Source organism: Odontomachus brunneus, unplaced genomic scaffold (assembly GCF_010583005.1).
Source record: "Odontomachus brunneus isolate Ranch 3 - 2012 unplaced genomic scaffold, Obru_v1 Obru_scaffold_125, whole genome shotgun sequence".
NCBI lineage: Eukaryota > Metazoa > Arthropoda > Insecta > Hymenoptera > Formicidae > Odontomachus > Odontomachus brunneus.
Genome location: NW_022639575.1, coordinates 41,459 through 66,780, shown reverse-complemented (window position 1 = coordinate 66,780; position 25,322 = coordinate 41,459). Strand labels below are relative to the sequence as shown.

The 25,322-nt window shown below is 44.3% G+C and overlaps 1 protein-coding gene across 6 annotated transcripts in view; it reads left to right on the top strand.

Annotated features, from left to right (window-relative positions):
• The window catches only part of LOC116849750 (gamma-aminobutyric acid type B receptor subunit 2), a 43,550-nt gene extending 20,137 nt beyond the window's left edge, over positions 1 to 23,413 (top strand). For 2 of the 6 annotated variants that reach the window (XM_032827201.1, XM_032827202.1), the window contains exons 3-17: positions 7,476 to 7,613; positions 7,840 to 8,007; positions 8,547 to 8,900; positions 9,499 to 9,732; positions 11,149 to 11,209; positions 13,942 to 14,176; positions 14,322 to 14,562; positions 14,661 to 14,783; positions 14,969 to 15,079; positions 15,165 to 15,686; positions 16,280 to 16,379; positions 16,479 to 16,590; positions 16,786 to 17,396; positions 18,950 to 19,216; positions 21,336 to 23,413. In XM_032827201.1, the coding sequence (XP_032683092.1) occupies positions 7,476 to 7,613; positions 7,840 to 8,007; positions 8,547 to 8,900; positions 9,499 to 9,732; positions 11,149 to 11,209; positions 13,942 to 14,176; positions 14,322 to 14,562; positions 14,661 to 14,783; positions 14,969 to 15,079; positions 15,165 to 15,686; positions 16,280 to 16,379; positions 16,479 to 16,590; positions 16,786 to 17,396; positions 18,950 to 19,216; positions 21,336 to 21,529 (3,471 nt within the window). In that variant the 3' untranslated portion in view covers positions 21,530 to 23,413. The remainder of the gene's footprint in view (positions 1 to 7,475; positions 7,614 to 7,839; positions 8,008 to 8,546; positions 8,901 to 9,498; positions 9,733 to 11,148; positions 11,210 to 13,941; positions 14,177 to 14,321; positions 14,563 to 14,660; positions 14,784 to 14,968; positions 15,080 to 15,164; positions 15,687 to 16,279; positions 16,380 to 16,478; positions 16,591 to 16,785; positions 17,397 to 18,949; positions 19,217 to 21,335) is intronic. The other 4 variants (XM_032827205.1, XM_032827204.1, XM_032827206.1 and 1 more) reach the window with 4 other exon arrangements.
• The last annotated feature ends 1,909 nt before the right edge of the window (positions 23,414 to 25,322 follow it).

The following is a 25,322-nucleotide window of genomic DNA, read 5'->3' as shown; positions in this document are numbered from 1 at the left end:
AATATATACTGCATTCAAATGAGGTCGTTTCAAGTATTTCATAAATTTATATATTTCGAATCCTAGTGAGGGTTCAGCACTTCAATCAAGAATAAGAGTTAATATATTGAAAGACTGTGAAATTAACAATCTCAAAGAAAGAAAGCTTGTAAAGAAGAGCCTACAAGAGTTGAGCGCTACATTGAGAGAAATTACTCAATAAGAAATTAACAAACGAATATTTCTGTCCGAAAAGAAATTAACAAATGGATCAAAATACCGGTGAATTTTTATATTAAATCAAGAAACATCCGATAAGAAATATCAGTTCATGATTTTTTAATCGGTTTATCTGATGAAATGCTATTATGATCGGAAATATCCGATTAAATTTAATCGGATCGAATATAAGAATTCATCGATATTTTGATCGAAAATATCTGTTTGGTATTTTTTTATTGAATAATTTCTCTCAGTGTAGGAAATTGTACGTAAGATGTAATAATGTGTAAAGTGCAAATAAACTCGATGCCAATATCAACTAGTTCGCGATGCCAATATCAATTAGTTTGTGATTCGCGAAAAAATAACGAATGTTATATTCACTACAAAACAGCCGGTTTTCGAAAAATTCGTGCTACAATCGATAACAATTCTGAATACTCGGCGACAATTCTGAAAATCCACGTTAGAGACTTACAATTATGATATATTATAATGTTTCAGTCGCGGAATAGTATTATTAAATTTTGTAATAATTTGATATTTTACAAAATACCACCACGACCATCAATTTATTTTGTAAAATTTAATTATATTATTTTCAAGAACGTTAATTACCATTAAACTTTTATCTGAAACGTTTTTTATCTCTCACAGTTTCGAAGATATTCCCTCAAAACCAAATATGCCAAATTACTTTTCAGAAAGTGTTTTTACTTTTAAAATTGCAGGTACAAAAACATATCTATTATTTTTACTACTCTGCAAGTGTGTACTAAGTTCCGATTAAAATCGGCGAGTGACAAAAAGGTAGCTTTACTTGTGAGTAAACGACTAGGAAGTCGTGTGCACGAAATATGTACAAAGATGTAATATCTTATATCATCGTGTAGCGAGATTGCGCGATATACAAACTTTTTGATCCCTCCCTGGATTTTTCCAATATAAACGGAATTAACGGCACGAGTTAGTCGATGTTGTACATATCGTCACAGTTAACAAATGAGCTTACGTAGCAAAAGAAAAATTCGAGACGGCGAGACGCGAATTCCCCAAGCATGTGCATTATAACGTGAATACTATATAATCCACACGTTTGAGAAATACGTTCATAGTTTCAAATTTTTCTTCTGCTACGTAAGTCCTTGTGTTAAGCGCGGCACTGTGTGCAATGTCGATTGACTCGTGCTGTTAATTCTGTGAATTTACATTAAAAAGGACCTAATAAGGGATCAGAACGTTTGTACATCATGTAATCTCGCTACAGAATTATGCAAGATATTGCATCTTCGTATATTATTCGTGCACGACTTTTTAGCACTCACCTTTTCTGCATTTCTTTTTGGATTGTCAATCAGGAATATCGAATTAGGAGGATAATTCAGTTTGCTTACTACTTAGAGTCGAAGCAATTTTCTCTTCGCTTTCCTTTTTTCTCTTTGGTAACATTCTTGAGTAAAGAAAATGAATTCCTTTTGCTGAGCGCACGATAATAAGCTTTTCTCAAATTTGTGACGGGTATATTTGAAGACTATTATATCGAGGAGATATTCCGTGTTGAAGATACCCATTACTTGGAAGAAGGAAAGTCAACTGTGTAACCGCTTCTCTTGGCAGCGGAATGATATTTTTCTGTGCAGAAAGCAAACGCATTATATATCATAATTGTACGTCTCTAATATGAATTTTTAGCATTGTCCGCATGTTATTGGTCGTTGCACGAATATTCCAAAAACCAACTGCTTTGTAGTGAATATAACGTTCGTTACTTTTCCGCGAATCACAGAAACTGGTTGATACTGGCACCGGGTTGGTTTGCGTATTATACGTTAAAATACGGTCCGGTTCGCCGCGCATGGAAAACAGTATAATTTCGGTTATTCCGCCACTCGACGTTATAGAGTCGGAAATAATCCCTATGTTTATTCGAAACAATGGTCCGTGCTCGTAACAGCACACGAGCGCGGTGTATTTTTTCCTGGATCGACATGCGAGTCGAGAGAATTAAGCGAGAAATCACAACGGGGGATGGGCCTGAAATCACCCTGGTAAAATTCGTTGTGCAAATGCGGCGAATTTGGATCTGTCGAATATTTGATGGCTGAACGCGTTATCCCCGTGCGCGCAAGAGAGAGAGAGAAAGAGAGAGGAAGGGATATATATACAGAGAGAGAGAGAGAGGGAGGGAGAGAGAGAATGAGAGAAGGGGGGAGAGAGAGAGGAGAGAGAGAGAGAGGGAGAGAATGAGAAAGAAAGAGAGAATGAGAGGGAGATGGCTTTTGCCTTTGCCAGTTGCTGCGCAACGGTCGATACATCCAGCAGCAACCGCCACTTGTATCTCAATTTCCGCTGAATTAGGAGCTATCGACGCGGCACGATTTATCGCGTTGTTTACCGCCAGGATGGCTGCGATCGCCGCAAATTCCGCTGAATCCTCGCCTAATCCCGCGACTCTGTCTCTACGGCGACGGCGGAGAGAACGCGCGGATCGACGGCGTTGACAACGTTGTCTTGCGGGGGGTTAGGGGGTTAGGTTTCGCGACACGCGCGCCTGTCCTCCTCTTCGGCTTCCTCCGCGGCTGCTATGCAGCGCGCACTCGACGGCCTCGAGTCGGCCAGACGCGGGGAAATTGCAGAGGGAAAACTTTTGCGAGAAGTGGAAGCGCACGCCGAGTCAAGGATAGCCCGGCACGGCCGCAACTTGGAGGGGAAACTTCGCGTTTACCTTTATGTAGCGTCTCCTCCAACTATACGACACCCACGAACTTGCGCGCGCGCGGAGTCTCGCGGAATTAGGTCCCTCCGAGGCTGACGTCTGCATTCGAGGGGGCGGTGGATTCGCGCGCTTTAAATTATGGATGGAAATTTATGCGAACGCGCCGCGCGCGCGACGTCTATGAAAAACAATGCGCGAGTCGTCGAGCGGTGAACAGCGGTATAAATCGCAGTTTTCTCATTTCGAGGACCCAAGAGGATTTGTAAGGCTGCTCGAGGCTGCTAAAAGCGGCACCGGTTACAGCTCTTTCCCATTTACAGCGCGCTCGTGATTGTCATGTGCCTCTCTCTATATGTGTGTATGCGTGTGTGTGTGTGTGTGTATGCGCGCGAAAGATGTAATATTTTATTCTACGTCAAAGATACGCTTTACGCGCATTACGCTTTCGGAAGATGCGCGTACGGCACTATTGTTGACTCGAACTACTACTTCCATATGACGGCTCCTATCGGCCTATGTCGACTCCCTCGCGAAAAGAGGCGAGGCGTGGTGAGCAGCTTGGGCAAAATTATCATGTCGGAAATTTTCTGTGCACGTGGTCTGCACCTGAAGCGACCGCTGACCGGAACGAAATAACGCAGCGAGATTATCCTGTTAAATATACTCGACATTCTTTCGATAAAGCCAGGCGGGCTGCGGAGCAATATATATATGTATATATATATATGTATATATATATGTGTGTGTATATATATATAATGTTCACATAGCCATGTAGCAGTGCTCTCGCCACGCTTTTTCTCGCAATGCAAGGTAAACAGCCATGAAACGGCGCGTTCTTTTTTTTCCTCAATATAATTTCCTGTCCGCTGAACTCGGAGAATCGCGCCGCGATTTACGATTACGGCGCGCTCGCGCGCGGAAAATCGCTCGAGACTCGAGGAGCAGAGACATCGAATTATGAGAGAGCCTGGAGTCAGCTCTCGGGAGTGGTCGAAGGCGGCAAAAAGTACTGGAGAGCAGCTTGTACGCGAAGGACGATAAAAGATTAATCGCTTCCGATTACTTGTCGAAAGGACATTGTGGAAATTTATGCGCGAGTCAGTATATATGGTGAGCCACGTGTATCTTGATATATGCCGCGATAGTTACGGTAAATAAGAGGAAACATCAGCGGTTGATACTCCACCTGTTTTCGGCGCTTTTGAGCGGATGTTGACGAGTTGTGTTAGAAGAATTATCAGGAATTTGAAAGAAGACGAATAAGTAAAAACACGTAATAATAAATATTAAGTAATATTAAATAATAATAAATAATAAAAAGTAACAATATTAAATAATAATTGATAAATAACACTGGACAACAATGTGAAAATGCTTTTGAGATTAAAATGTTAAATTCTGAATAATTTTAATATGCTGAACACGAATATTACCGCGCAAATTGACTCTCGTTTAGAAAATAAATCCATGTGATCCGTAATAAAAATGATATTACGTATTAATAATACTATACTGTATTGTAATACTTTGGAAATGCTTATTTACACTCATTCCATGGAAATCGTGACCGGAATACAATATATAAAATAATATAATATTAAAACCGAGTGCGCGCGACCAATGATTTTCATGTCAGCTGTAACTTGAAAACGAAAAATCATACCGTAACGAATGCAAATATATTTTAAAGGTAAATGTTGATATTTTTGCGTATTAATGTAATTTAGGAGAAAAATTCGTTACCAATGCCCAAAAAATATCATGAAAATCCTCAAAATTATCGTTTTTCACAGTTTAATCGACACTTTTTCCAAAATTGTGACCAAATAGTTAAATCTGGAGAACGGATTTAGTAGATAAAAATATAATTATCAGTAACAACTATTCACATTCGTAAAGTAAAGAAATGATGAAATTTTATTGACCAGTTGAACAAGTAGTTAATAAATCTCCGTACATCTTAATAGCTGATGGAGAAAGAATGCCGAAAACTGGTGCAATGAGAAGGGAATTTGATATTTGTGACTATCATCACACACACTGAGAAAAAAGCAGTTAAATCGATAAAATCCATGGTCAACGGCCATCAAAGAAATATCTATTCAACAATATACGTGTTAATAACAATAACTACAACAATAAGTTGCGTTGAAATGTCTCTATCTGCATTGATACAGTAATATCAACGCAACTTATTGTTGCATTAATTCAGTGCATACAGAAAAATAATGATTACAAATTATGGTCGAGAAAAACATTTTTAGTTAAATTCTACAACAATGTTAATGATAATAATCTTATACGCATGTTATTACCACAATTTTCGTGTTGGAACAACTAAAAAAATGCGATTGCGACCAGAAATAACTGTAATTTTAATCAGATCAACTATTTTTTTCTCTCAGTGTGGATGCTGTAACGTGCGCCTCTTTTTTGCTGTCGCTCCCTTCTCTTTCTCTCTTTTTTTTCTCCCTCTCTTCGCCGATTCAGCGAGCGATCGAGCAATGTAATGTGAAATTAATTCTTCTCATTTTCTCTCGCTGGCGTGCGAGAACGGCCATTTTCGAGACGGGTTGCACGGGTTGGACGGGAAAAGGAGGGGGAGAGGGTGCGCTTTATGACACGCAATCGTATAATTAAGGAATCGGACTCGTTTCCGCGAGTCGACGCCGCGCTTCCGTAATTTAACCTGAGACATCTGAGCACAAAGAGACATCTCTTTCCCTCGTAATGGCGGATTATCCTTCACCATCTGCTGCAACAATGCGGCAGAGCCACCGACAATGCCCATTGTTCAAGATCGATAAAATTGCCCGATGCTTCTGCTCGTTTTCATAGTGTTTTGTTTGGAACGCGATCCGGTTTACCTGGTTCCGCCAGCTTCTTTTCAGCTTGGCACGTCGTGATCGTCAAACGGCGACTAATGAACTCAGAGTTCTCTTCCTTTCTCGAGTTACGCGCTCCTCCCTCGTAACGTGATTTCCACGGGCGGATTTTTATCTCCGCCCGTGATAACCCCGGGACGTATCGGAAATCGATGTAAAATAGAACGGGGGACGTGCAATAAACGCGATATATACGCGGAATCTCTCTAGGCGGAGGCGGCGGCGGCGGCGGCGGCGGTGAATGCGGGCACGTGATTTTAAAAAATTTTCGAACGCGGTCTCTCGCGCTCCTCTTTAAATGAGCATTTTTAAATGAAAAGATAATGGGAGATAATAAGCGGTCCGCAGCGGGAATTGCGCGCGGACGAAATGTAACAGTGTAGAAATAATCGTGCGATACTAACGGGAGCAATTCAGAAAAGTGCCGCCGCGTGGTTCTCGTCTTGAAAATAATCCTGATTGATTGCAGAAATTCCCGCGACCGCGTATAATAAATTCATTGCGCTTAGGCGAGAGGAGACCCATTCCATTTCAGCCCAACCAGAACTCCTCTATTTTCATTCGTGTAATTATATCCTTTCATATCTTGTCTTAGAAACCGGGTCATCCGCGCTCGCCGACGATGAGCGGGCGAAAGGAAAGGCGCGCCGAAATCAATTTCTACGTGGGGAAAGAACGCTCGAAATGGCGACGATGTCGAAGGAACGTGCAGACGTGGGACCCCAAACGAAATGTGCGAAATGCCGATGATCGCGTTCGCAAAAAACAATTCGTAGCTCAAAGATCACCCACCTCTCTACCCCCTTCTCTCTTTCCTCTCCGCCCCGCTCCGCTTCACTCCTGCTGTCTGCTCCTCAGATCGTTATTTTGGCGACGCGAGGCGTAAAGCGTTTTATATTTACCCGCGTTAAATATTTATTCTCGTGCGAAGCCGCGCAACTTTCCAAGGCAAAGTTTCACCTTCGGCGAGAACGTTTAAAATACCCTTCGCGCGTTCATTATAAAAAACCATTATGGCGTATAAATAGCGGGAGTTTTCCGCGCTTCCTCCTCCTCGAGGTAAATAAGATCGACGAAGGTGTTTGTGCATGTATCTTCGATAAATACACGACGTCGGTTCGCGCGCAAGTTTCCGATCTCTCGATAATTGCCGGGGGTATCGGCATCTAGACGGCATCTCGCTCGCTCGCTCATCTCCCCTCCCTCCCTCCTTCCTTGCCCTTGCACTCCCCGTTTCGCGCGCGCAGATTTGGCACAGCTCTATCCACGCCGCTCTTCTCTATTTTCTGGCCGTGCCCCAACAAACACTTGTTGATTCTGCAAATATCAAAGAGGGGCTTTCGATGTAAGAAACGATCACTTTCCATCTTGATGCAAACATACCGTGTAAACGCGAGAAGGCTCGGGGAGGAGCGCGCCGAGATGCATCCGACAATATTTACACGCGATACTCTCTCACGGCTGAGCGTATCCCCAACTGATTAAATTGATCCCCCTTTCGACGATACTCGGATATTCCTCCGATTCCCCGTAGACGTACACCTCCGAGAGCTCCCGGCGCTTTTTAACTTCAAAGACACTGAGGCAGTCACTGCTTGCGAGAAAAGCGCGCGGAGGCTGAGGGATCGCGGGTGCATATACCACATTCCATTCTTCTGTGCTTTTTCCAGTGCAGCGCCGCCGTGGGGATGAAGGCGTTCTTCGACATGATGCACAACGGGCCGCACAAGGTGATACTCTTCGGTGGTGCTTGCACACAAGTCACGGACCCGATAGCGAAAGCCTCGAAACACTGGCGCCTTACGCAGGTAATGCGATGGTAAAGCGTTGTCGTAAATATTCATGACAAACGAGAGAGAGAGACCATCTCCACCCTTTGTATCCCGGCTTGTTTGCATATTTGCGCGCGCGCGCGCGCCCACGTATACACGAGAGCACACGCGGGAACAGTGAGAGAAACACGCGCAAGAGACTCGCGAAGGAGATGCAGTTCTTCACCAACATTGACTCTCCTCTTCGCCCTTACTGTTGCAGCTCAGCTACGCAGACACCCATCCCATGTTCACAACCAATAGCTTCCCGAATTTCTTCAGGGTCGTGCCGTCCGAAAACGCCTTGAACGCGCCGCGAGTGGCGTTGCTGTTGCACTTCAACTGGACGCGGGTCGGCACGATTTATCAGAACGAGCCCAGATACTCACTGGTAAGACGAGCACACGACTCGACCCAAAGTACCAGAAAATTCTCTGGGCGAAATTGAATGGGAGCAGAGAGCAAGAAAGAGAAAGAGGAGAGGAGCCAAGAGCGATGTTTAACGGATCTAAGAAAATTGACAGTTATCGTACTAAATGTCAAATATAATTGAGAAAGTGGTTCAAACAGCGCTCCCGACAGTTGGAAGCAATTCGGGGAAATGAAAGGGTTAATTAATCCCCGCCGCGGGAGCGCGCCGTTCGTTCTCAACGTGCGCGCGCGGGACGGTGATGTATATTCAGCAACGGCTCCATTTACATTATAAATGGAGATTTGCCGCCGCTAGCGGCTCGTGTGAACAAGTTAAACGCGCGGACGCATTCGCGCGTTATAGCGAGGCGTTACAGCGCTCTCGCGATAAGCACTCGAATTGCGAAAGCGGAGCGGGTAAGCCCTCTCTCTCTCTCTCTCTCTCTTTCTCTCCTCTCGCTTTTCCGCCACGCTCTCACCCCCGCCCCCGCGTCTCCCCGTTGGTTCTCGCGCTTGCAGGTGCACAATCGGCTGGTCGCCGATTTGGACGAGAGCAAGATGGAACTCGTGGCGACGCTGAGTTTCGCCACGGAGGTGACGTCGGCCCTCGAAAAGCTCAAGGAGAAAGACGTGAGGATCCTCTTGGGAAATTTCAACGAGGCATGGGCCAGGCGAATATTCTGCGAGGCTTATCGTTTCGGCATATACGGCAGAAAATATCAGTGGGTCATCATCGGGACTTACACGAGGGAGTGGTGGTTACGACCGGGCGGCGGATGCGCACCCTCCGAGCTGTCCGAGGCTCTTCACGGTGTCATTCTGACGGATCTGCTTCCGCTGACGACCGAGGAACAGTACACCACGTCCGGGATCGTAAGCGAATCTTTCTCTGTCTTTGTCACATACACACGCACGCACACACACATACGTGCATAGCACGTTACTATAACTACATCGTTAGTTTTCGATTAAAGCCGCTCGAATTGCTCCGTGAGCGGTTGAATCCCATTCAACTTGGAAAGCGCTTGGACTTCGAATTAGAATCCGAAAGTTAGTCGCGACACAGCGGAATCAGCGGCGCTCTGTGTGATCGTTGCAGAAACGTCAGGCCGCGCGAATTCCAAGGCCGATATTTCTCCCGCGAATAGACACGGACGGAATAATATTTCTTCCGCGAGGTGTAAGCAGTGAACGCGAACGCGGTCTCGTGAGAATTTCGTGGAAAATCGCGACTCCGTATTGACTGATTCGTGGTTGTTGCTCGCATCTTCGGCATGCTGTAAGTATGCGCCGCCGTCAGGTATTTCGCGACGGGATATATACGAGGAGCTCGTGCGAAAATCGTGTTTAATCGCGCCTGGAGCGTTCGAGAGCCGCTCGATCGGAAACGACGAGCGTCCCACTGCCTCTTTGAGTTTCGTCATCGCGCGCGAGCACGCCTGTTGCGTCTCTCGATTGCGTTTCTCCGCAGACTCCGGACCAGTACCAGATCGAGTACGACTCGCGCCGGGGCGGCGAGTACTCCAGGTTCCACGGGTACACGTACGACGGCATCTGGACGGTCGCCCTGGCCGTGAAGCACGTCGCGCGCAGGATACGACATTTCCATCGCAATCAGACTATATCCGACTTCAGATACAGAGACGTATTATGGGAGAAGCTCTTCCTGGACGCCCTCAGGAATACAAGCTTCGACGGTGTCACGGTAAGCTGGCACGGCTGGCTGGCTGGCTGGCTGGCTGTCTGGTCGGCCCTAGCAATTTCATGCCATGGCCACGCTCGTTCCCCCTTCATGCTCCGAATGTACGGCCGGGTAATGCTGTTTGACACGAGGCTCTTAGTGCTAAGAACCGCGCCGTCGTAATATCTGCCGCGTGAAGGAGGAAAAATTTCATTGAGATTATCGTCCCACTCACGTTCACACGGCCTGCTTGACGATAGCCTCTCGCTGTCTCTCTCTCTCTCTCTCTCTCTCTCTGTCTCTTTCTTCGTCTCATGACGAAGCTAAGCGTTCTTCTCTTTCGCGTGATCGATCGCTCGCGCTTCCGAGTCGCATTGTTATTCGTGTCGGGTATGAAAGTACTCGCGCGCGACGTCGCCACGAAACTGCCCTCCGGGAATCACGAGACGAGGAAGAACTCATTTAAAGTGACGAGCGGAGAGAAAGAAAGAGAGAGAGAGAGAGAGAGAGAGAGAGAGAGGGAGGGAGAGAGAGAGAGAGAGAGAGAGACAGAGAGAATCGGCGGAAGGAAGACGTTTATAAAGAAAAGCGAAGATTGGAGAGCGGGGTCTTTAAGCTCTCTCTCATTAGACGAGCGGCAACCCTTGCCTTCGATCGTGGCGGCGAGACCCGACGGTCGCTGGCACTTTGTGCCTGTCTTAGACAGAGGAAAAGAGAGAGTGTGAGAGCGAAGAGAGAGGAGGAGGAGGGTGAGAGAAGGAGAGTGAGAGTGAGAGAGAAAGATGCTACGAGGAACGAGGCTGTGTTCTCCAGTAATCAACATCGTGGCATTTGCACCCGCGTGTTACACTTGACCGTCTTTTCGCACCCGAGTGTCTCAGGCGCATGCATCATTTTCCTACGCGCGCCTTCCGCGCGACCAGCGGTGCTGTGAATTTAATGAGTTCCTTTTCCTCCTTTCCTTTCCTCAGTTTTTTCTCGTTTCCTTTTCTCTTTCCCTCCTTTCTATTTTTATCTCTCTCTCTCTCTCTCTCTCTCTCTCTCTCTCTCTTTTATATTCACATCTTATATTCTCGCGCGGTACGCGTATAACGCCATGCATTGAGCACGTTTTAATATTCCTGGTATAACGTTATGCGATGAAAAAGGATATCGTGTACGTGTGCGAGCGACTATGGGCGATATGGCGGCGGCTGTACAATGGCGGGACGGGATTCGGCGGTGAACCGAATTGAAATTAAAACGAAATCAAAAGCATGACAAACCGCCGGGTGAGTTAGCGGAGTAAATTGACATGAGCTGATACTCCGAATCGCTGTGCGCGCGCGGGAGAGCGGGCTTTTTATTTTAAAATCCGATTCAGCTGCGTGACACCGCTCGTCCGTGGTAACACAACCGGGCATATGATGACACGGAATGTTAGGAATATAAAATTTACAGGGGCCAGTCCGCTTCTACGATAACGAGAGGAAGGCGTACATTCTACTAAAGCAATTCCAAAGTAAGTTGTATACCAGCGCAGAAATTTTAGGTCTGAAGCGACAGGACGAAGCGCCTATCTCGGGGAGAAATTCGGAGTCTCGTTTGTAGGTCATTAATATTAATACGCCAAGATTCGCGAGAGAAGTAGGACTTGCGGGATGGTACTCGCTTCTGAAAACCCGCGCTGAGAAAAAAAATACTTAAAAATTTACTTGTGGGATGCTACGTTTATTTCTTTGAAGTGAAATTTATTTCTGCGAGTAAACTTTATATTCCGCGAGTAAATTTTCAAGTCTCTTTTATATCTCAGTGCGGTTTTTCAATTCGGTTCGAGCGATCGTTATGTTGAAACAACCGATCTCGAAATCGATGCATGAATCCGTTCAAGTAACCGATAAACGATTAATGATGTTTGTTGCTTATAAACGACATATTTAATGAGACGTCTTGGACGCGACGATAACATACCGACATTTTTGAAAGACAAACCCATAAGATGATACAAGGTGTTTGACATAAGAGGTACAAAACCATGTGTGAAAGTAGAACACGTTAACTTGAGCACGAGGATCTCTAGCATTTTGCAAACATCTGCGTGAAATCTCGAAATATTAAAAAAAAGATTAGCGAACCTGAACGCACGATATTATGGAACAAGCTGTTTTGGTACGAGATCTCATTGAAAATGGTTGAAACGCTCTATCTTCACATGTAGTTTTGTATGTCTTGCGTCAAATATCCAGTATAAATCAGTCAAGCAAGAAGTTGCGAAAAAGGTTGTTTCGAATATTTGTGTAATTTTTGTATGTAACTTTTGTTGTCAATTTTTTGGTTCCCTTTTTGATTCAATTTTTTTCTTTTTTATAAAAGCTATTTTTTATAGTTTATTATTTCAAATAATTCGTAATTATGACAGATGCTAACGACAGACGTCCTTAGCATACCGTATCGACACTTGTCAGAAGGTACGTGCAGAACAGCGATCCTGGTTATCGGTTGAAGTGACGTTTACCATGGATATATTCTGGTTGGAGCTATCATGTATTGTCATTACTATAACCCCAGTAACTCAGCAACTGTTCTGCGGTTGCAGCAATCACATAATTAGTTGTTCCGTATCTTAGTGTTGAATCTGATTGGCACAACTATATTTATGTATGGACTAACCATATTTATAATGTCCAACCTGTTCTTTCCGTGTGCGGAATGAAATGCTCTGTTCAGCTCTGTTAGAGTTATATTCTGTGTCGTGTATGTTAGGGGAGATCAAGACTAGATGTCCCATGTTTTAGAATTTCGAAGTTACAACTTCTCAGGCAACTAATTGTTGTAACTGACTGCATAAACGTGATAGAGGCAACTTTCTTCTACGTATTAATGCCCGCCACGACCCTGTTAACTATATGTTTTATTTTGTAATAACCAAAATACGAACATGCAGCAATAAAAGCCATCTTGCCCTTGTATCGGGTTCAATAGTGCATGGTAAGAAGGCCACGTATAAAATATATATCATGATTAGTAGTTCCAGAGTCCCCGCGAGAAGTCTCCACAGCCCTCTTGCCGGCCTTTAATTACGGGCCAACTTTATCTCGTTCGCTCATTCAATTATTTTATGAATGAAAATTGCATTTATTATCAGTAACAGTATATCACACACTTCAGGAAGAAATTTCATTCTAGCTAGTAACGCATCGCTTAATTTTATTCAGTTAAGATGGAGAATATTAATGAAACTTTTGAGAAATTCGAAAATTTACTTTGCTATTACTAAATCAATTTTTTTTGTTTCTTAACTGTAATATTATTCCGATTTTAATGAAACTCACAAATCTATCCGAAAGTTATACTCCGATTTCTTTCCAATTTGGCACAAATGTAGAAGTACAAAAAATATTAAAAATAATTTTACACGTTTGACTTTATATTTATAATCACCAAACCAAAAACGCCTATATCTTGTATTCAATTTCATTTTTTATGCATTTTTGTTGTATTTGTTGATGATAGGAGTGAGAACATTAAAAAGCTATAAACTGCCCGTGAAACTCAAGTGGGTCAAAATGAAAAAATATGACTTAAATATTTGTTGTACTTCTACGTTTGTGCCAAATTAGAAAGAAATCGGAGTGTACTTTTTGGGTAGGTTTACTTGTCAAAGAGAAGTATTTATGTTCCAAAAGAACTATTTTGCGATTTTGTACCCATTATTCTTCTCAAGATAAATATTAAAAGAAGCACATGTGCTTCCACATATCCCTGAGGTCATATAGCCCCAATTTCCCTTATATATGTCTATGTTATTTCCACGAATATCAATCGAGTATCATTTCGTACGGCCCAGAAAGTTATTCGAATCGATTCATGCTTTGATTTCGAGGTCGGTTGTTTCGACGTAACGATTATTTGAACCGAGTTCAAAAGCAAGCACCATTTCACCACAGCCCTAGCTGAGCATCCTTAGAAGCATCCCGAGCGAAAAATTCGCGGGTTTGTTTTATAAAGTTTGATTGAAACAGTTATAACAGTAACCAGTTTCCGAATTCCGCGTGCACTTCACGGCTCAACGCGTGTACGTTTTTCATGTGTTTTCGCCAATGTATGTACGTGTCATAATCCGGATCTTTGTTCCGGTTCGGAAAAGTCGCATGGGAGTCGAGACAGGTGGCTGGCTCGAGATAGGGGCTTTAGCCTGTTTATTACCGTATCGACACGCGCGTCCTCAGTTCAATGTGAGTTCACCCTTTCTAGACGGCCGTGAGGTAAACGTAGGCGAATACGATAGCATAACCGGCGTGCTGGATCTCACGCGAGGGGAAGCCCTGCTGTGGAAGGGCAGAGCGCCGCCAAAGGACAGAACCGTTCGCATCATCGAGCACTCGACCGTGGACATCACGCTGTATGCGGTGTTAGCCTCGGTCGCCAGTGTCGGTATCGTCATGGCATCCATTTTTCTCATCATCAATATCAGATACCGAAATCAAAGGTGACGGGCTACGCCGTAATATGTAACAATTACACAAATCGCGCGTAACACGGGACCTCCATTCGGCTGGTGGATTATCCTTTTTGCCCGTCGCTCGGCTGAGAGCCGCGCGGAGCGCGTCTCACGCGTTAACTCAACATTGCAGATACATCAAAATGTCGTCGCCCTATCTGAACAACCTCATCATCGTCGGCTGCATGCTGACCTACAGCAGCGTCATCTTCCTCGGACTGGACTCGCAATTGTCGAGCGTAACGGCATTCCCGTATATTTGTACGGCTCGAGCGTGGCTGCTGATGGCCGGTTTCTCGTTAGCCTTCGGCTCCATGTTCTCGAAAACGTGGCGTGTACACTCCATATTCACCGACGTGAAGCTCAATAAGAAGGTAAAGACCGTGCCGATGTCGGCCGAGGATATATCTGTCGGCATCGGGATTGCGTCGCGTTTGTTTCAAATATTGACGAACTCGCACCGTCGATTCAGGTGATAAAAGATTACCAGTTGTTCATGGTGGTCGGGATATTGTTGACTATCGATCTGTCGATTATGACGACGTGGCAAGTGGCCGATCCGTTCTATCGGGAGATCAAGCAAATGGAGCCCTATGTGAGTAGAAACGTGAGAGGTGCATGTAGCAGATAAATCGGTGAAAAAATGTGTCTGCCAATATCCGCGTTCGCGCGATGGTGATATGTATATATATATATATATATATATATATATATATATATATATATATATATATAAAATATACGAAAAAAGAAAAATTCGGTTATACTTTTCGATTCCAGCACCACCCTTCGAGCGACGACATAATAATCGTCCCGGAAAACGAGTATTGTCAGAGCAATCAGATGAATATTTATCTGGGATGCATATATGCATACAAAGGCCTTTTAATGGTAAGTTAAGCTCGAACTCGCCGAGCTCTCTTGCTTTTGGACAGACAGAATGGCATCCCCAATGGGACTCTTGCCGGGCTTTCAGATATTCGGTGCCTTTCTGGCATGGGAAACGCGGCACGTTAGTATCCCAGCATTAAATGACAGTAAATACGTGGGGATGAGCGTGTACAACGTTGTTATAATGTGCGTCACCGGCGCGGCTATAAGCTTCGTGCTGACTGACAAACAAGATGCCATGTTCATAATGCTGGCGGTGTTCATAATATTTTGTAGTACAACCACTCTTTGTCTGGTTTTTATTCCTAAGGTACGTTTCACGCGTCTTAACTGCGTGGTATCCACTTCTGAGCGCATCTCTGATCTGTCGTGGGTGGTCCGACGTCGGGCGAGAGTGAGAGTCGGTCTTTTGTCGCTTTTGCAGGTAATAGAGTTACGCAGAAATCCACAAGGAGTGATAAATAAGCGGACCAGGGCGACTCTGAGGCCGATGTTGAAAATACGAAGGGACTCGACAGTCAGCGAGCTCGACGAGCGTCTGAAGGAGGCAAAGCTGGCGAATAAAAAGTTCCGGAAGCAACTGTTGCAAAAGGATTCCGAGCTTCAGGTAAGCTTTTACGTCTATCAAACTTTCAAACAGTATTACGTATAAACATTACTTCGCCGGAGTTGCGAAACGCTCGCGCCGGCTACGTCACGCAGGCTGTCGTCTCGTAGAGTTAGATCGAGACGCTCTTCTTCCGGACTTCGCGACTAGTTCAGCTCGAATTTTGGTGACAATCAAGTCACAGCGAAAGAGCGAGAGAGAAGTATCCCGCATCTTACACAACAATTGTCCGGCTGTGTTTAACCGGCTCTTCCCGTGAACGCAATTTCACTAAAACACTTCTTTAGCGAGCCCTACGCTATTTAATAAAACACTCGCCCGTGCACTCAACTAATTTGAGAGAAGTCGACCGCGGCGTTCGATTAACAGAAAAGCGAGAGACGCACCATCCATTCTTAATTCGACTATAAATAACCGCGACGTCGTCGCTTCGTATAGCTCGCCCTTTGAGAATAACGATCTGGGACTATTTCGGGAGATATATGCTACCACAGCGCCCGCACGTTTACGTAATGCTTAATTCAGAATGATGTTGTTCTACATCGAACGACGAGAGGGAAGCGGTTACTTCATCGTTTCTTTCGTTGTCACAGGGATTTTTGCGGAGGATGGGCGAGGAGGTCGTGAGCGAGACGCAAGAGACGGTCGACACGCTGCCGGTTCCGAAGCAGGAAGAGGTCGCTAAGAAGGAGGGTAAATGTGTCCCGGCTAATATATTGCCCGAACAGTGAGCGCGGCACCCCTATCGATTCCTCGTAATCAATTATAAGTAAAAACAAAATGACCTTTCAGGACCGTCGATAACCACAGAGACGACCGACATCTCGATGTCTATGTGCAGCCTAAACTCGTCAACCGTGTCTCAGCCGGAGGGCGATTACGTCAACGTAGATCAAGTAGCAAAGTACGTAGGCACATTTGACGCCACCCTTCGGCCTTAAGGGCTTTGTAACGTCTCAATAACCCTGTCCACCATTACCACTACCGCCACCATCACCACCACCACCACCACCACCAACCTCCCCCGTGCACTTTTCCCCGAGAGAGCCCGAGTGCACGCGATTCCATTCTCAGGGTAGTCGCGTGACGCTTGTTGCAGGAAGAGAGCGTCCATCGCGAAAACCACGTCGATCACGATCGACAATGAACGAATGGCTATGACGGCGCAGGCGATCGAGAAAGCGACCATCTCTCCGGACATGGAGACGGTAGCGGACGCGCCGCCGTCGCCGCCGCCGCCGCCGCCGACGACGACCATAACGACGACGATGACGACGACGATGACTATGACCACGATGACAACGATGACGACGCCGACGGCGGCGGCCGCCATGATGTACATGCAACACACCTGCGGCGCGGAGCAGGTGCCGCGACGCAAGAGCGTCCCCGGCGAGGTGAGCAAGAACGGTGAGCCGTTATTGTTGCGCAACAACCGGAGCCCGGAGCCGCTACCGAACGACATCGCGAGGACGCGCTACGACTTCGTGCCGCCGGTCGTCGAGGAGAGCGACTCCGTGATCCTGGAGGAGACCGAGATCGCGAGGCACGTGTGTCACGTGAGGAGAAGCAGGGACGAGCGCAGGGCGAAACTGTCGACGCCGCCGCCGACCAAGAACGTCTCCTTCGGCGAGCTTCACGAGCAGAGCTACATCGAGCAAGTGATCATGCCGTTTCCGCTGCAGTACGTGTCGAATCATCGGCATTCCGGTAAGAGTCAACGGGATCTCTAGTTCTTTCTCGTTTGTACGCAAGTCGCGCTGCTCTATCATGCGGTATAATCAGCGCGCACACTGACAAAAAAAGATACTTGAAAATTTATGCGTGGAATATACAGGGGAGACTGAGGTTATATGGCCCTAGGGGTATGTCGTTCATGTGCTTCTTTTTAGTATTTATCTGGAGAAAAATAGCGGGTATAAAATTGCGAAATGATTCTTTTAGATAACATAAATATTTCTCCTTGGATTTCATTAAAATCGGAATGATATTACGGCCAATAAATAGAAGAAGCTGACTTTAGTAATAGCAAAGTAAATTTCCAAGCCTCTCGAAATATTCTATTAATATTCTTCATCATGACTAAACAAAATTAAGCGGTGTGTTAATAGCTAGAATGAAATTTCTTGCAAGTGTGTGTATGATATACTGTTTCTGATAATAAATGCAATTTTTATTCATAAAATAATTGAATAGGCGAACAAGGTAAAGTTGGCTCATAATTAAAGGTCGGTAGGAGGGCTGTGGAGACCTCTCGCGGAGACTCTGCTACTACTAATCAGGATAAATATTTTATATGTGGCCTTCTTTATCTTGCGTAACTTAACTCGGCACTAGATAGAGCAAGAGGGTTATTATGTTGCTCATGTTCGTCTTTTGGTTATTACAAAATAAAACATATAGTTAACAGAGTCGTGGCGGGCATTGATACATAGAGAAAAGTTGCCCCATTATATTTATATAGTCACAACGATTAGTTGTCTGAGAAGTTGCAACTTCGAAATTCTAAAATATAGGACATCTAGCCCTAAAGTCCGTTTCTGTGAAATAAGTTTCATTTCTGTGAAGGAACTTTTTGGCCCGCAGATAAATTTTCAAGTATATTTTTTTTCAAAAAGTGTACGCTGAATCACAGTTAGAACCGCGAAAATCGCGCGGACAAACATAACTCTCGCGTACCAAGCACCAAATTTTGCAAGAGCCGTTTCATTCGCTTTCGGCGAAATCGGATTTGACAGGCAGAGTTACCACAGACCTGGAAAACCGGGGAAAGTCTTGCGAATTTAAATTGGTCAGGGAAAACTTTGAAAAAATCAGGGAAATAATATTTAAAAACCAAGAAAATCTGGAAAGCTTAGGAGAAGATATAAAATAGAATCTTTGTTCACAGTCGCGTCCGTGACTCAGAATCACGCAATTCTGCATTATATTTTGTTACTAAACTTCCAAGTTTGTATTGCTTTTAATAATATAAACCACCTTTTCTGCAATCCTTGCCTCTAAACGTTAAAATTTAAGATTAAATGGCGGTCATGGAAAATTCTCCATTGCCGTCTGGAAAACGTGGAAAAATCAGGGAATTAAAAAATTCATTTTCCGTGGCAACCCTGACACGAGATTCCGATTTCTCCGTTTCGTAATTATCAGATATCGTGTGATTCGCGAGATTTTCGCGACCAAACTGTGCTCTTTTCGGAACGGGCGCAAATTTTACGCGAGCAGTGCGCGACGAGGGCGATACGCTGAGCGAGTTCTGTTAACAGAGAAATACGAGGAGTCAATGTCGACCATCATCCAGCGCTCCATGTCGGAGCGCTCGCGGGAGAAGTGCCTGCGGTTGCACATCGGCGGCGGTCACCCCATAGTCGAGTGCTCGCACCGTGTCGCTCGCCGCATGTGCCGGCATACGGGCTCGAAGCTGCGCCAACAGGCACGGCTGGAGTACGTGCAGAGCACCCCGAACGTGGCGACGATGCACAACAGCAAACACGCCGTGGCAAATCCACGTGGCGGGACTGGCGACGTGAACGGTAACGTTATCGGCGAGATGCACATCCATTAGTCCGTTGCATTCGCGCCAAAATCGAGCACGAGATTGCGGCGATATCACTCCGTGCCGACGGAGAAGACGTCGAGACGATCGATAACGCGAGAGTGGGAAATCGGCCTCGATCCTGCCTACCGTGCTCTCCAAAGTACAATCGGTGTATTCTTCACTGAAACGCGCGCTATACTTATAACTGGCGGTTCAGTTATGAGTATGGCACTGCAATCGGTAAAATCTCGTCGAAGGGATCAGTTGATAGCAGCGACTGTTACCGTTATTGATGCGGTCTGCAAATACAGACAGTGGTGCGCCATCGCGCGCAAGTTGCACGAGAGCCGTTAATTCCACCACGAACGCAGAAAATCGGATTTCACACAGCATGCAACGAATTTGTGCACAGTCAGCTGATTAAGTGCAGCAATATTTTTCCTCGATGAGTTTCGTAACGTATCCAATAGAAGCATTTGTTTTTTTTTTTTTGTAATTCTTAGGCAATTTGTTTTCCCGTTGGATACGGAATGCCTTGCAAAATTCATTTAGGTAGAGTGTTGCCGCACTTTTTACCCTCCAATACTCTCTCGTAAGAGACAAATGCTTAGTTGAAATTTTATTTTTCAATTATATAAAAATGTCTTTGTCGGTTTCGAGACTTGCTAACTTTTCATTTACAATCTCTTAGATTATATTTGTATGGCCATTTTCTTAATTTCATTAATACAACTTTTACTAATAGACATTAATCTTTCTTAGCTCTCGGATAGAAGAACGTTTAGTTGAAATTTTATTTTCTGATTATATAAAAGTGGCTCTGTTGGCTTTGAAACTTTCTGACTTTATAATCTTTTAAGTTGTATTTGTATGGCCATTTTCTTAATTTCTTTAATATAACTTTTATTAATAAATATTAACTTTCCATTGCTTTTCTATGAGGTGAGCAGCTTTTTCCAGAAATTATAAAACTGATTTTGTTGGCTTTGTGACTTTTCTGATTTCTGATTTATAACCTTTTAGGTTATATTTGTATAGTCATTTTCTTAATTTCGTTAGTACAACTTTTACTAACAGATATTAATTCTCCATTACTCTCGTATATAAGAAAAGCGTTTAGTTGAAATTTGATTTTCTAATTATATAAAAGTGGCTCTGTTAGCTTTGAAACTTTTCGACTTTACATTTACAACCTGTTAGGTTGTATTTGTATGGTCGTTTTTTTAATTTCGTTAATAAAACTTTTACTAACAAATATTAATTCTCCATTGCTCTCGTATAAGAAGAACGTTTAGTTGAAATTTTATTTTCCAATTATATAAAAGTGGCTCTGTTGGCTTTGAAACTTTCTGACTTTAACATTTACATTTACAATCTCTTGGGTGGTATTTATATGATCGTTTTCGTCATTTCCTTGGTATAACTTTTGTTAATAGACTTTGGAAATATTAGCGTATGCTGATAGCGAAAGTAAATACGTAAAATTAATATGACTCGTAATACAATACGCTGTGTTATTAAATTTAAGCTTTACTCCAGTGGACCAGTAACAAATTATTATTTTAATACATCTATTCGTTTTTATGAAGCTGTATTAATGCAGTAATAATTAAATTTTCGTTTAAGTTCAATTAATAACAGGCGCGGCATTTCGCTTATACGAGAAAGCTTATACGAGAAACTAACGTTTGTGAGCCAAACGAGGGCAATGGAGAATTAATCAGCCGACTACACTACAGATTTCGCAGTGAAACCTTGCTTTAAAATCAATGGTATAAGACAATGCAATACAAGACAGTGCAGTGGGAGTATTTTCGCTGAGAATATTCACTGATCGGCGAGACAGTCCTTTTACCGATTCAATCAGAATGCTTGTACCGATTCACTTTAAGTGAGTGCGGAGGAGGGAGGTTGTCAACATCGACAAATCTCAAAGTACGTGTTACGTGTAATTATCATGACACGCGAATACGCAAACCCGACACGCTTTTCACGCGATAAAGGCCGAAGTGTGATCAATCTTGGCGCGGCCGTGACGACGACGAGAATAGTCGATGAACGATACGCGGTATCGTCGCGACAACTCTCGAGCTGGTGTCGTGATTTGCTCACAGGTGGTTCCGCGGTGAACGTCTCCAAGATGTACAGTGCCGTGTCAGACGGTGAACTGCTGGATCTGACGATCCTGCCGATCTTTCAGAAGCTTCTCACCGAGCGGCACAAGAGCACTGCCAGGCGGGGCTATCGCTCGAACATAGCCAGTTGCCCGAATATATCCATCAAATGCGACATCGTCGAGTACCTCTAACGGCCAGTACCGGTGACCCGGCACTGCTTCGCTTCGCCGGGTCCTCGCCGCGCCGGACGGCAGCACGCACGTAAAACTCACGTTTCTCTGCTCGTGAAAAAACACTCGTGGACTCACAGTCGGTAGGGTGTGTTAGAAATCGATCGTTTAAGTTAATTAATTAATCTGCGCTCTCACGCACACACACATACACACACACATACATACACACGCACATACATACAGTGACCACAGATACACCGGCACAGTCTCGAGCTGAACTCTTTCGGTCGGCGGCGACGACGACGACGACGACGATGTTTCTCATGACGGTTACGCAACGTTATCAGGCGACACGTCGCTTCTAAACCGGACGTATTTCAGGGGAATTCTCTCGTTCCGTTAATTTATTTATAAAGACGATTCATGGGCCGCGATAACCTACCTACCTATCTACCCACCTACCTATCTACCTACCTACCAACCTACTACTACCTACAAACCTTCCGCGCCACCGCCGCCGGGTTAATTATTCGTTCCGTCTCTCGCGTCCTCGCTCTTCAAGCACGGCACTTGACATCACGATAAACGAACGAATGAAAGGACGGGAGACTAGGAATTAATAATGCAAACGCTCTAGTAATAATAATAATAACGCTCGAATCGTATGGTATTCTCTCTCTCTCTCTCTCTCTCTCTCTCTCTCTCTTTCTCTCTTTCTGTCTTTCTCTCGAGAAAGACATCGGTGAGTAAACGTAAGAACGACGACTTTTTCTATGACACACACGGGATATTTTCTAGCGGCTACGCGACTCTGTAAGTAACGGCATACAATATAGAAGGCGACGCGTGAGAAAACGGATGAACCTGAAGTTAAAGTAAGTACTCCCGCAAACTCGCGGAGCTCGTCGAAATTTCTATTCCCGCGCGTGTTTCGCTCGTTCGGATCTTAGGCGTGAACGACGAGCAGTGGGTTGTACGGATTGCGCGCGATACTATCGAGCACACTTAGTTACTTGAACGTCAGTCAATAGATCTTGTATCTCGTTAGCGACGCGGCTGCAGCATGTTGTGCGATATATGTAGCGAACGTCGCGTGAAAGCAAAGCGAGAAGGAACTCCCGCGAATATATCCGTGGCGCACGTTTTCGGGGATGAACTCCGGGCGGGAACGTGGAGTGGGGGTCACAGGGAAAGGGAATGAAGGTCGTCGATGTAATCAATATAGCTCTCTCGGAGGAGAGGAGGTCGGGGGTGTACGAGCCCTATAGCAGCGAACAAATATTGTTTAAATATTTCTTAGTACGACCGAAGAATATTTTTGTGACACGACTTTAAACATTAAACTATAGTTCTAGTTGAATGCGGTATTAATTATATATATATATATATATAACGAATATACCTTCGAGATATTTATAAGACGAGTTAGAGAAAAAAATAAATAAAAGATATGATGTTTATTAGCCGCGGCAGATCCGGTGATAGATTTAAACGTTGACTGTTATAGCGATTTTCATCGTGTAAGGGATTTTTCATTCATGGGAATGAGAGACAGAAGCGCTGCCGAGGAACGAGGGTGGGATAGGGGGTTGGGGCGTCGCGTTTAAAGCGTCGCTATCGGCTAACAAGTGTGTTTTTTCATAGAGAGTATATACATACACACGTACGCGTACATACATACATTTATACGTTTGTGTATATACATATATAAATATATAAATATATATACACACAGTGTCCCAGCTCGACTTCATCTCTCGTGAGAACATTGAGTGGATTGAGATAAACATAAATATAAACAAATAGTCCAATATCATTTTGCGATATTCGCAATAACTATCGAGATATTAATTAAAAAAGATTTGTGTAAAAGATGACGCTTAATATGGTAGATGAGCTGTAGTGGCGATGTCTGCCGTCGTGTGTTTGTACATTAAATCAAACTGAGAGAAAGTCCATCATTTTGCAAATAAACACGTAGATTTTTAGTTATTAGTTATTAATTAATTCATTTATTAATTAAGAAGATTAGTGCATCATCGCGCAAAATCGTGCAACAATTTTCTTCAATTAATAACTAAAAATCTAATTGCTTATTTGCAAAATGGTAGAGGACTTTTTTGCTCAGTTTGACTAATACAATACAAGCACACGACGGCAGACGTCGCCACTACAGTTTATTTACCATATCATGCATGATCATTCACAAATCCTCTACAATTAATATCTCGATCATTTTTGCGATTTTCGCAAGACAGTATTAGATTTTTTTGTTTATCTTAATCCACCGTACGCCCTCATGACAGATTATGAAATTGAACTGGGACACTCTATATATATATATATATATATATATATATATATATATGTGTGTGTGTGTGTGTGTGTGTGTGTGTGTGTGTGTGTGTGTGTGTGTACACACATATATGTGCGTGTGTATGTACGTGCGCGCGTTTAAATATACATATATATATATATATACATATAAGGACTGTTAAAGGAAAGGTATCAAGAGTATGTTAATTAGGAACGTGTCCGTTCTCTCTTTTGAGGCGCACATTTTCACAAGGATCGCCAAATCTCAGGCCGGGAAAAGCAGTAGAACGGTACTTTAAAGTTACAAATACTATAAAGTAAGTTTCCCCTCGCGTACATTTCTAAAATGAATAACTATGTGTTTGTAAATATATGTTATACGAAGTAATATTCATTAAATATTTCCTACACACATACACACACACACGACACGTACAGACGACACAACCGTCAGGCATACAGGCATACACCTAAACTCGAAGCGTCTAGCCGACACTAGGAAGTAATTACGTGAACGTTTACCAGGATACATTTCGTTCTCCGCTAGGGTGCTGTGTTCAAAATACTACGAGGAGCGTGGCGGAGCATGTTATTAAATGCCTTCGGAATATATCCCTAGAACTGATAATTATCGAATCGAATCAATGCATGCATTGTCAATTGCCCCATATCCTTTCGTTTTGTACGAGGAATAATAAAAAGAAAAAGAAAAAACGACAAGTACGAGATCGCTCTCCGAGCGGATGTCGCGACGACGAGATCATCGCGATGGAAGCTGAATCGTCCCTGCCCTAAAACGAGGTCAGATCGCATCGCAGCGGGAATAAATGCGCGGTTGAGAGATCGCTCCCACGTACACGGCTGAAATCCAATTTTCTTTCGCCTCCCCCAACCCCTCCCCGACTCATGAGTGAACTCGTTAGAGGTGAAGATTTGAGTATTTATGTAAGGGATTCTCTCTCCTAAGTTTTCTCTGCCGAGTCGCGGCGTTTTCAGAGGTAAAAATCGTGCGACACGCCCGACGTAGCGTGTGTTCGCGCGAGAGCAGAGTTAAGAGGAGCTCAAGCAGACGGCGATGAAAATGAAATCGCGCTAATCGCGTGACTCCTTTCCTTCTTCATGTTCTCTCCTCCCTTTCCTTCCCCTTGTTCATTTTGTCCCTGTGGCGCGCACAGTCGCTCGTCCTCGTGTAATAGGACTTCGTTTTATGGTACGAAGGCGGAGGGAGGGGGAGGGAATTAGTCGTGGACTCGCGATGAAATTTAGAGATACAACGATTCCGGAGGTTCGCCAAGAGCCCGACAACGCGACGACGCCACCCACCCTTCGTCGGAGTAAGAGTTTCGCGTTTGTCGTGTTCGAGCGTCTTTCGGCAGCCGCCGCAGAAAGGAGAGCGACGCGTCACAAATGAAATATAATAATAAATCCGCTCGGCGGTGCTCTTGGTGCAATATACTCAGATCTTAAGGACAAATCATTTCCGGCGGCGCCCGGG